Here is a 13,281-nt window from a genome sequence, read left to right as displayed (position 1 = left end):
TGAATCGAGATCACGATCTTTTTTCGATTAATTGTGCAGCACTAATCGGTATGATGCTATGAGGAGCGGGGATCGAACCGATTCCCAGACAACGACTCTACCTCCAGAGCCACTGCCGCCTCAGTTGATGATCTGCTAAAGTATTTTCCGAGATCACTCCAAACCCCATCATCTGACAAAGTACATCCACTATATCCTAGAGCGCTTTGGGGTATTATGTTGTCTGAACATTGGTGTATTACGCTAAGGCTTGTGAGCAAATGTTGGGTTTATCTGAGTTCTACCTTGGGCTCTGTCAATAGATATTCCCCTCACATTAGATTAGACAATATGAAAGACCCAAATCATACAAACTAACTCCCTACTGGCCTGGGGACAAGCTTGCATCTGCAGAGTAAGATAGATATTTTCAGTACATTTTCACCCACAGAAAGAGAATTTACATATTTTGGATATTTCACTTATTCTTTTCCTTAGAAATGTATTATCTTGCAACCAAAAATATTATGAGCTAAGAAGTTCAATAGTATCCGACCCACAGTGACTTAAATTTTATTATCAGCATACATTTTGTGGATCTGATGTAATTTATTTACTAATTCTTGTCAATTCTGGTATATTAATACATTATATTTAGTATGTTTTACAGCCATTGGGTGATTAAAGGGAACCTGTGTGCCCGTGAAATAACTGTTGGGATCTTAGCCAGCAATAAGTCAGCAGGATTTATCTGTGCTGTCTCCAACGCAACCTAGAACTCATGCACTCTCACTTTTTGCAGAGCCCAGACACGCACGCACGCACGCACGCACGCACGCACGCACGCACGCACGCACGCACGCACGCACGCACGCACGCACGCACGCACGCACGCACAGACAGACAGACAGACAGACAGACAGACAGACAGACAGACAGACAGACAGACAGACAGACAGACAGACAGACAGACAGACAGACAGACAGACAGACAGACAGACAGACAGACAGACAGACAGACAGACAGACAGACAGACAGACAGACAGACAGACAGACAGACAGACAGACAGACAGACAGACACACACACACACACACACACACACACACACACACACACACACACACACACACACACACACACACACACACACACACACACACACACACACACATACACACACAGACAAACACTAAAAGAACATAGCAGTGTAAACTTAGAGAATACACGCACACACACAAAATACATTATACATAAATTGGCAATCACATATACACACAGGAAGCACAGTCCATCAATCAAAAAAGCAAGGGGCCTGATACAAGCCAACAAAAAGGAACATTTCTCACTCTCTCTCTCTCTCTCTCTCTCTAAAGAAACATTCAAAAATGATATTTCAAAGGTGATAATGCATGTCTACGAAAAGCAGGTGAGTGGATGTGAGTTAAGGTCGTTTCAGACGGGGAGCGGCCGATGGGCCTATGTAATTAATTTTCAATGAGAGGTGGGCGATCATTTGGGACGCGTGGAGAAGTTGAGGGGCGGAGAGGCAGGCGGGCGTGGTGAAATTCGTGCACTCGTGCTCATTTGTGCACACACGTGCGGGCGGCAAGAGCTGGTCAGCTTTTTTTCCCCCGCTAGGCGCAGGAGGACAAAACAATAATGATCGCGATCCGAGCGAGAAGCCCCGGGTCAACCAACCGCTCCCCGTCTGTGACGACCATTGTGAGTGCAATCAGTGCATGCACGTGTCCATGTGTGTGTGTGTGTGTGTGTGTGTGTGTGTGTGTGTGTGTGTGTGTGTGTGTGTGTGTGTGTGTGTGTGTGTGTGTGTGTGTGTGTGTGTGTGAATGCACTGTGCCCATGTGTGTACGTTTCGTATATGCACAATCAGTGACAGCTCTGTTCGTGCGCGTGCGTGCGTGCTTGTGTGCATGTGTGTGCATGTGTGTGTGTGCATGTGTGTGTGTGTGTGTGTGTGTGTGTGTGTGTGTGTGTGTGTGTGTGTGTGTGTGTGTGTGTGTGTGTGTGTGTGTGTGTGTGTGTGTGTGTGTGTGTGTGTGTGTGTGTGTGTGTGTGTGTGTGTGTGTGTGTGTGTGTGTGTGTGTGTGTGTGTGTGTGTGTGTGTGTGTGTGTGCGTGTGTCTCATTACATTTGTCATTGAGAAAAAGTACATGTGGGTGTGGGTTATTGTACATGTAATCTGATAGAAATCCCATGGAAGTGATATTTCTCTCCTCTCCCCACAGTGCAAGCTGAGTCATCACTCACCGATGGAGTCAGGGCCTTTGGCACTGACTCGAAGAAAACGACTCCCCATGGGCACCTCCAACACCATCTTCACAGCTGCAGGGATGAGCACAGGGTCATGCAATCTGTGAGCAGCTAGACTAAAAATGTTAATCTTTATTAATATAATCCTAACCCAGGGGTCTTCAACATTTTTCAGGCCAAGGATCCCTTAACTGAGAGAGAGATGAAGCAGGGACCCCCACTACAGTATTAAATTATGTTTCAGATTAAACTTTTTCATAGATAGAAAGCTTCGTAGACTTGTTTGACAGCACTATCAATGTGTAAGAGTTGAGTTGGATTCATGTTAATGTGTATTTTCAGACAGTTGTTGTTTTGCTCCTGGTTAATGTAAAAAGAAAAGAAGATCCTATCACATAAAGATTTGGCGGCCCCCCTGTAGTAACTCTGAGGACCCCCTGACCCATGCCCTTACATTTTCCCTTTCATATGTTTTTCTCCAAAATGAAGTTAAATATTTCTGTTTAGTTATTGAAAAATAAATGTATTTATAATTAAAGTTTATAATGTTGTTCACATTATGTTGAGCTAATTTCACACCACCAAGTTGACAAATTCATAGCCACTTAAAACGGATCTGAGTTGCAACTGGACTTGGACCACTTTTTTCTCTCCACAGCAAATTTTGTTACCAAAACTAGCGTTCACGTTGTGAGCTTGTAAAGCTTGTATATCTGCTATTTCTGGCTAATGTTCCCCCCAGAATGTGGATGCTGGGGTTCAAGTGAGAATTCAACAGCAGAAAATAATAATAATCAAGTCCGATCAAAGTCTGAAATTAGATCAGTTGCTTTCGTGGTGGAGTTTTTTTCTTAGTTGCTATTTATGTATTGTTCATGCAATCATTTTGTGCACAATCACAGGTGACAATTTAATAAACAGGGAGTGAGCAATGATCCTGCTGGCAGTTCATGTTGACCTTGATACTCCTGCCAGTGCAAAGAAAGGAGTGAAATGAGATTGCAAAAGCTAAACTGTCAAAACAAGTCACTTTGACGTTAGATAAAAGTCCTGAAAGCCGTCTGGGGACTGAAGGCCTAAGGTAGTAATGCATTATGCATACTGTGGGCCTTAGTATTGAAAGCAAAGTAAGGCATGGTGATAACCTAAAATTCTGATTGTGCCTTCAAGTCTGAACACACTAACATAAAAATATGCATTAATGCATTACCAGACAAATGCATCACAACGGAATGCCTCTCATATAAGATTATTTGTTTTCTTTTTTTATCCTATGGAGACACCTACAGTACTTACTGTACCTAATGATTCTGCAAGGACTGCGAGTGATTATGCAACTTTACGAGAACATAGAACATTTATTTCATAGACTATCTTAATGAAATGACCAGATTATGGACTTGCAAATAATGGAGCAACCTACAGTAGGTCAATCAAGCTTAACCACATGAACCTTAGACACTAGGGTTCTGTCATGGTAGGCAAACATTCAGCAAAAATCGGTGAACATTTGGCTAAATTAGGCGGACATTCTGCAAAGAAAAGCACATCTACAAGTTCAGTAGATCGGCTATTTTCGCTATTGACGTACAACAAAGTATCCTGTATACACAGGTTCCTTGTTTACAAACATTACTGGGTGTGTGCACATTCATGAGGCAAAACAGCTTTGACTGAAACACGCACAGCTGATTTGTCTCTAATGAGCAGTACGTGATTTGAGTCAGCTAGAGATATGAGCTCCAGTGCGTGATCACGTGACCTCAAGTATGCTGCATCTCAAGGGGCTTATCCTCTAGTAACATTTCAAAATAAAATAAAATAAAGTACATGTACATGTACAAGTAAGTACAAGTCTGTCTCAAACCACAAAGATGTGTTCCAGATATTGTCGCTGTCGGGCGAAAAAGAGCCTGTGTTCCAATAAATCCAATGTAGTTATTATTTTGTCACAAGGTGTTGTTAACACTTTTCATTGGTTCAATAATTATATAACCTACAGACACACTTAATCAAAGTCACTTTCAATGAATAAATATCAGATCTAGATAATAGATCAGCTATTTTTGCTACTTTTGTGTGACACTGTATGACAAAGTAGGGGATTAACTTAAAAAACATTAACAAGATATGACACAGTCATATTATACCAGGTTGCGGCATGGCTATTTTCAAATAGCCGACGGTTGAAAGTGCTCATGTGGCCTGTAGTTGCTTCTTTTGGGCTTGTTTTCCTAGACCTGGTTGCTTATTTCTCTCACTAAACATGGCAACGTTGAAAGGCCAAATTAGGAACAGTTCATAGAGATACATACAGTGGCCGAACACAGTATTGCGGGTCGTCTTTAGATCCCATATTCTGAGAGGACATTGAGCTCTCATTGGCTAAATGACCAGCCAATGAGGAAAAAGTCACGCAAAAGGACCAGCCAATGAGGAAAAAGTCACTACTAGTTGGAGTGTAGATAGAGACCTGGTAAAAACTATTTTGAAAGGAAAAGGGTGCTCCATTGCACCCCCTAGTTGCGCAGTGTGTGTGTGTGTGTGTGTGTGTGTGTGTGTGTGTGTGTGTGTGTGTGTGTGTGTGTGTGTGTGTGTGTGTGTGTGTGTGTTTGTGCGCCCGTGCGCATGCGCGTGTGCGTGTGTGTTGTGTGTTATGTATTATGACATATGACATTATAATACAATGGCTCTCAATATCACATATTATTTGAAATTGAGAGACACAAACAAGGAGAGCTTCTGTATCTCATGTTTAGGTACCTCGTTTTAATAAGTAGACATGCAGGGTTTTGGATGGTAAAAGATGCTGACTAAGGATTTGAGCTGAAATGCGTTCACCTTTAACTAAAGGCGTTCAACAACACTACAGTGTAGTTGTGAATGCAGACTATAGTTTGTGTCATATGAGGCATATGAGTTATTGATAGACAGACATTAGGAGATGTATATATATCTTGTGTAAAAGAAAAAAGAGAGGACATGCTGGATACATTCTGCCAATGGTTTTAAAAGATAATACACATGTCTTTAGTGTGGTGAGTGGTAGGGCCCCCCATGCTGAAGACATCTACAAAGTATAGCTGCGCTGCAGTGTTAAAGAACATTACAGACCAAAAGCTTATCCCCATATGTGCTATGAAATGTCACAGTGAGAATTGCACTGCAATGCTGTCATGAGAAGCTCTAAGCTCCTCCATACGGTACTCATAGACAGTACATGTCTGTGAGACATGTGTCCAAACTACAGAAACTATTTACTGCTGTGAATCAGTGAAACTGCCGCCTGTTCAAATCTGGGCTCTTTCACACTAAGCATGTTTTTCTCTCTGTGGTTGAGAGGAGAGGCGTAGTAACGAGGCGAGACCTTTATAGACAAGTCGAGTGCTAATGCTATTTTCCGCACTTTAAGAACACTACTTTTCCGTCTGGCAACAAATGGTTGCTACGTCCAACAATTAAGCTTGTCTGGCTGCCAGCCAGCAGCTTTGCTGCCTCAGAAATAATTACGCTTGGAAAGAGAATCGGCAAGTCTGAATTTATAGGAGCAATGAAATAAATTCAAGTCCAGCCTTTTGGTTTTGTTGACCCCCCCCCCCCCCAAAAGAAAAGTAAGAAAAAAGTGGAGAGGAATGTAAAACCACATATTTCCTAAAAATATATAAATAAAACAGCAACAACAACTTTAAAAACTAATTTGGGGAATGAAACATGGATAAGCAGGTATGAGATCATTTTAGACAAGTCTGCTAAAACTTTAAACTACGGGTTTGGGGAATACCGCAGCCAATTCATATTCCAAATTTATATTCCAAATATAATGACTGATAAATAGCAGAGTCATGAATAATGGATGTGGATGAACGAAAGTGATGCTCTGTGTGCATGTGGGGGTAAATAAAAGTAAGAGTCATGGGCCTAGCTAAGCCTGAGTGACCATGGGTCATTAACGGTATCCATCCTCCTCTTTTGGAATGCTAAAGTGCCTACAGCGAGTGCACTGCACAGGGAGCGGGGGGAAAAGATACAAATAGGAAGAGAGAGAGAAAGAGAGAGAGAGAGAGAGAGAGAGAGAGAGAGAGAGAGAGAGAGAGAGAGAGAGAGAGAGAGAGAGAGAGAGAGAGAGAGAGAGAGAGAGAAAGAAAGAAAGAAAGAAAGAGAGAGAGAGAGAGAGAGAGAGAGAGAGAGAGAGAGAGAGAGAGAGAGAGAACATGAGGGGTGTGAGGAATCTGGCAGAGGTCCAGATGCTCATTATGATGATAACCAGAGGGGAAAGTGAACATCTCCTCTCTCCTTTCAGGAAATGAGTGATATGTGTGCTTGGAGATGCATGCCCCCAGGTTCAACAGGCTTCTGATAAAGGATTACTCAAGGACCACTGACAGGTTGGGGCCGCATGACGATTCAAAACTTCACCGTGCCAAAGTGGACTGAGATCACCGTTCTTGTTATAAATAGAGCTCAATATTTTTGCCCAAGCATGGCTGGGTGTGGTATGTTAAAATCAGAACACGACAGATCTTTCATGCAATTGTCAGGGATTAGTTCAGGTGCGGTGCTCAGATTCATAGTATTGTAATGTATGCCACCAGACAAACTCTTTCCATGACCCTTCATGGACACAACCTCGGCCCTGAGGCCAGTTTACCACTCTGAGCCATTCAAAGCCCCAGAATCCACAGCCTCTTAAACCCAACCTCAGATCCCAGGAGCCCTCCTGTCCACTGTCAGAACTATACAGAGCCAAACAGCCCAGCAATGTGATTAGTGTCAAGTGGCCCAATACTCTGCCAGCTCCTCCAAGGCCCCCACAGGAAAGCATCATATCATCAGGGCCCTCTGTGACTTATTGGATAGACACTCTTTTATTAAAGCCAGAGTAATGTGCTTGGATTGAGTTACCCCTCAAATCTGCTTGAACAGTCACTTTAAAAGAACAGGCTTGATATGTTGTGAAGGCCAGCTACCTCTGGTCACTGAAATGAACCCTTGCAGCATCTCTTCATTGTCCCACTCGATGATTTTGTTCATTGTGAGGAGAGAAGGGTGGGGGATGCAGAATGAGGGTGAGGGGGGGGGGGGGGGGGTGAGGACAGATGACTTAACGTCTTAAACCCTATATTCTTAAGTTGACTGGGGTCCCCCATGGTTCTATCCATGGTCCCCTCCCTGTATCCCTCTACACAATCTCCAAGCCGAAAATACCCAATCTATAAGTTCACAACATGTCGCATGGCGACTCGTTGTGTGCTTATAGATCTGCTATTTCCCGCAGAATGTTCTCCTATTATGACATTCCCAGAATAGGGACGCTGGGGTTCATGTGGTTAAGTGCAACTGGCAGTCACAGACAAGCCCGATGCTGAGGACCAGAGCTCTCCAAAAACAATATAAAGTCTCTTTCCACTGCGTAGGCCCTGCTCCATCCCAACTCGTGGAGAGCTACAAAGGCAGCCTTGTACTGGGCATGATGAAGGGATGCTGGCTATGGTACTGGGAAATGCGGTAACATGCTAGATTAGGTTTGGGATGGTTAAGACAACAATATAAAAGATGCCCTTTTAACACAGGACTGGTTCTTCAGTGTCAAGAGAAGTTCAGGTTTTCAAAAATACCGGCTACATGCTTAAACTGAAATATTGAACGTTAAAAGACTTCTAGGTAACGATTCACTGCTTTGTATTGTGTCTGTGCAGTCAAGTTCACAACTTTTTCACGAGATGTCTTTCCTAGAAATCCCTTATGTCTGTACGTATATAGTAGAGCGAGGCATCAACAATAATGTTGCACTAAGTGACAATTACACCAAATACCTCCCCGAATATTAAAATCGAAATATTCACACGGTTACTGGCTGGGATGTCTAACACAAGTGTTTATAAGGTTATCCAGGTTTCCATTTCCACTCTCCGAGAACTGCCAGAGCAAGTTAATTTAAAGTATTTTATACAATAGGCTCTACCTCAGCTGGAGGGCCAGTAAATGGAGTATGCAAATCTATTATGTGTGCCAATATCTACTTCATTAACCTTTTTAAAAAGGAAAATCCGCATGGCACAGGATTAAAGTTCCTGCCCACCACTGTGGAGACTGGGGTTCAAGTAGTCCACGGTGCCTCAGGCTTGGCCGAACGCTCCAACAAATACAATTGGCTGTGTTCGCGGGTGAGAAGCCGGCAGGAGATGGCATTCTTTGTGACATGCCCTAGTGAGTCCTACAGGTTGGTCGGAACACCTGTTCAGCAGGGAGTGGAACTGAGAGGGCTAGTGTGTCCCTCTGCACATGTAATGCCCTCCCGGTCAAACTCCTCACTGTCAGATGATAAGAAGCAGCTGGCGACGTCATGTGTATCGGAGGAGACAAGTCGTCAACCAACAGTAGTGGTTGGCACTGACAGGGACTATACACACGGGGGAAATCGGCATAATGATAATTTGGTGAGAAAAAATTTAAAAGATCTAAAGCAGTTTGTCAAAAAAAAGAGAACGAAAAAAAGAAAAAGGAATTGGATTTTCAAGTAGAGTATTCAGTCTATGTGATCCAATTGACCCATCGTCAGCCTTCTGATTGGTCCCTGACTGACTAACCAGCAGGCTCATTCTGCCTTGTTCTACCCTGGGTCCGCCTTATGGTTGTTTAGGTGGAATTTGCTAAAACATTTAAAGACATAATTTATGCCCAGTCACTATGCTGCACCTGAGATGTTCCTTTTTTACTGAGACCAAGTTTAAAATAAGAATTGAATACACTGAATATCAATACGAAGCAACTGAAAAACCCGTTATTTCAATGCTAGTGGATAGAGAGAAGGGATTTTTGTCCAACCAAGAAACAGCAAACAAAGAGTGCGAAGAGGCAGATGGATACTGTCAAATGTCTGTTCACTTTATGTAAAGCCTGATTTATGCTTCAATGGCTGTGTCATGCAATGTGTCACTCGAGAACATTTTGTGGTGTTTTTTGTGTGTATGACACTTGTGTTTTTCCAGTTTAAATTGTGTAGATTTTTGCAACAAGTCTCAAGACACTTTGTTGCAATATAGACCAATTATTTGTGTACCCCAACGCACCCCAACCCCCTCTTGTGTGTTGGCTAGTGAGGCGCGTCCTAGCTAGACCTGACAGAATGGGTTTCATTTGGAGCCAGTATGACGTTTGGAGCCAGTGTGACGTCGTCTGTTAAGGGGTCTATATAGCAGTCTTTAGTCTGGTGAGTAGCTCAGAGAATGAAATTTCCCTTCTAAATGAGATACATCCTTATGAAAAATTGACTGCTGGCCCCTAAACTAAAACTTTAAATCAAACGTTATTATGATTATTACACCAAATAATGTAGTTGTTGTTTTTACCTAGATACTGGCCAGAAAATAGTAACCCTGTAAAAAAGGAAGCAGATCTATTTGTCCAATATTGACCAATGAACAAATGTTTTTTGTTATTATACATAATGTATACAGTAATTAATGAATCACCGCTCAAAATGTAGTTGTGTGTAATATCTCATGATAGGATTAATAATCCAAAAAGAATCACAATGTTGTAGACCAGAATCTAATATCAGTTCAAAGACCAATATCTACTCTTGGTATTTTGTATTGTAATTCATGTTTCTAAGTATTTTTGTGCAAACAAATAACACTTCATCACATAAAATGTGGCCAAGACGCAATTTAATCTCCGCGCATAAATTTGATGAAAGCCTGCAAGTGAAAAGAACCACAGAGGCATCAATGGCTCAGCTCCATCTGCTTGTGGGTGGGTGGATGTAGCCAGATGGCATGTTAATAGCTCATGATAAATAAACGGTGGAGGCTATATCGGAGGACCAAGCCTGCACTGAGAGTGAGCCTGGGGGGAGGGGGGAGGTGACAAGCCACAGCCAAGGCAGGTGACAGCACCAGAAAAGTGGAGAGGTTTATTATTTAACCACCACAGAGCCAGGAGATGAGGCCACGGAGCTTTGGGAGTGTTTTCTCAATGCGACGGACTCAGGGACATTCACTCAAGTACTGTACTTCAGTAAAAATTTGAGGTACATTTACTTTAATTGAGCATTTCCATTTGTCAATACCTTGTCCACTATATCGCAGAGACATTTTACTCCACTCCAGTTCCAAGTCACTTTAATTTATTATTATTTACAAAACATACATTAACCACTTTTAACCATATATTAAGCAGTATTTTCAAGGCTATTCCAAAGAGTTTGTAGATCAGCTATATATATATTTTATATAATTTATTTCAGTTATTTAACTTTTGGTACTTGGTACTATATTTAACAGAGTATTTCTACATTGTAGTATTGCTACTTATTCCAGCACTGCCTATTGAAAAACCAGAGATAGAGAAAGTGAGCGTAATTCAAGGGGGATTAGCACAGTTTGTAGCATATACCTACGTTCTTCTGGTGAGACGTGTGGCAGAGCCTGTCCACGCACCAGTCGACATGTAGATCCATCTCCACCACAGACTCCACAGTTATCCTCTCTGGCCCCGCTACCCAGCTGCCGATCACAGCCCACCTCCTAGAAACACAACAAAACACACACACACACACACACACACACACACACACACACACACACACACACACACACACACACACACACACACACACAGATTGGAGATGGGTATTAATACGCACGCAGCACACACGCTCACACCCACCCACCCATTCACGCATACAGTACAAACATACACACACTCATGCCCACACAGCGTTGTGTGAATATAGTGACATGCTGCTGAAGCAGAGTGACACACACACACACACACACACACACACACACACACACACACACACACACACTCACCAGCGATGCAGGTCAAGGCATCCTCGACTCCACTCTACTTTCAGGAAATTCTATTTATTTTCGTTTCTCTGTGTACGCCATGCGTTTTCATGTTGCTGTGTGTGGTGTATTATTAATCCATATACAGTGCATGCACTAGAAGGGGGACTGGCCTCATTCTGTCAGTGGCAAGTCCCAACTACAATACCCTCCACTCCACTCGGCTGCTGTATTCATCACCCTATGCCTTCCCACAGCTGGGCAGGCACTGCCGGGAATACCTTGGCTTGCTGTGCTGTGCTGTGCTGTGCTGTGCTGTGCCATGCCGTGCCCATGCAGTGACCTCTGTCCGCGCCACGGTCTAAGTTTCCCCTAACAGCTTTCAGCCACACCATGTGCCTCTGGTTAGTGCTGTAAAGTACCTGTCCTGGACGTGGCTGAGTTGGACCGCTCTCAGACACTAAGCAGTGTGGCTTTCTCTACCGCGCCGCAGTCCAAGAGCGCACTCAGGAGAGGCCCGCGGCTCGTGCGGACGAAACCCGAGCATGTGCTCCCTTACCTCATGCGTGCATTTTGGAGAGACAGAAAGCAGTGCCTTCACCTGCCGTTGGCTGGCATTGCAAGACAGAGCTGGAGTCACACAGGAGCTCTCATAGCTGCCGTTAGATGATACTCACCTTCATGCTGGAATGTAAAGCCAGCACGGAGGCCCGATGAAACGAGCTACATAAACTCAATCCATCAACTTCACAACCATGAAGGTCTCTTTTCCATTACCAGACCTTTGCTTGCTTGGGGTATAACTTGGTGTACAGCAGCCTTCTCTGTCTGCAGACGTTGATAAACACGCTATCACTCTCTCACAGACAGCAGTCTATAAAATCTGAAGGGATAACTTTGTGTTTGTGTTTCTGTGTGTGCGTGTGTGTGTGTGTGCGTGCTCGTGTGTGGGTGTTGGGGAATGCCTTTTATAACTGTAGACATAGAAGAATTTCTACAAAGGTAGAATTTATGGTTAACAAATTAAAAACATGAATCGAAATGGTTTTCTTATTGTATTTATGTTGGAGATCAGCACACTGGAGAAACAAAACTTCGTTTTTTGTTAGTTTTTTAACAAAGTGTCTGTTTTTGCTCGCCTGTGCTGAACTAAAATAACCTATATGATGAGGCTGCAGACCTGGAGAAAGCAGATATACGGCCCAGGCAAACATACAGCCTAGACAGATTCACAACCCTGACCAAATGAACCATATTAACCACATGAACCCTAGCATCACTATTCTGAGGGGAACATTCTCTGAAAATAGCAGATCTACAAACTAACAATGTGTTGTGTTGCACTTGCAACACAGTGCGAGCTTGTAGATCAGCTATGTTTGGCGAACAGTTTTGGTGTAGAGGGGAAATAGGGTCAACTAAGCATTAGTTTACTTTAAGTGGTGGCTTGAAGTTCTCTATCAATCTCTATTTCACCTATTTAATACCACAAAAATAGTGATAATAATCACTGGAAAAGGCATGTGTGCTCACTGTGCTGACAGAAGCGGGCTTGACCACTTGTGCGATAGCCACGCTGTTGACTCAGCACCGTCCGAGTTGCACAGCATTGGAAACTGTTATAATCTATTTCAAAATTGCACTTGACAATTGACAACATCCATCCTTATCTATCTATGAAAAGTACCGGTATTTCTGCTCTCGAACAAACTTTTTTAAATAGCCATTTAAAATAATCAATATTGAGCAACTGCATGGCCTAAAATGTTATCAGAAGCTGTTTCCGGATAACAGTCGTCAGGTAGAGCAGAGTCGTGAAACTGCCTAGGCCTGCGGGTCTGGAGGTCCCCTTCTCAAAACAACCACCAGAAGAAACCTTTTTGTGTGACCACCTCATATTTGCATTAGGAGTCTTCACCAAGTAAAATGCTGAGCACGAGATCCCACTTTCCTTAACACATTGAGTGCCAAAAACGAGAATCCTCGTTTTTGCAAATACACCCGTCGAGTGCCATAAACGAGATTTTTTTCCACAAGGGGCGCTCTAACGCAACTTAGGAATGATCCTAGGACCCTTTAAAAGGGATTGGACGGATGTGACGTCAGCCCAAGAAAACGGACGTGCATCCGGCCGCCATGATAGGATCTTGAGAAAAAGGTCCATATCTCCATATCTTTTTACAGTGGTCAAAACAAGCCATTTTTTGACGGGCGATCTCTCTGCAATGACGGA

At 43.1% G+C, this 13,281-nt stretch overlaps 1 protein-coding gene across 1 annotated transcript in view; it reads right to left on the bottom strand.

The window, feature by feature from the left end:
* adamtsl3 (ADAMTS-like 3) overlaps positions 1–13,281 on the bottom strand; it is a 163,618-nt gene that overhangs the window by 55,770 nt on the left and 94,567 nt on the right. The window contains exons 7-8 of the mRNA XM_080436224.1: positions 10,655–10,781; positions 2,251–2,325 (exon numbers count right to left, since the gene is read on the bottom strand). Coding sequence (XP_080292350.1) covers positions 2,251–2,325; positions 10,655–10,781 — 202 coding nt within the window. The remainder of the gene's footprint in view (positions 1–2,250; positions 2,326–10,654; positions 10,782–13,281) is intronic.

Source organism: Gymnoscopelus braueri (genome assembly GCF_963280865.1).
Source record: "Gymnoscopelus braueri genome assembly, chromosome: 1".
NCBI classification, from domain to species: domain Eukaryota; kingdom Metazoa; phylum Chordata; class Actinopteri; order Myctophiformes; family Myctophidae; genus Gymnoscopelus; species Gymnoscopelus braueri.
The sequence above is the reverse complement of the archived record's forward strand: the minus strand, read 5'-3'. Positions and strand labels throughout refer to the sequence as shown.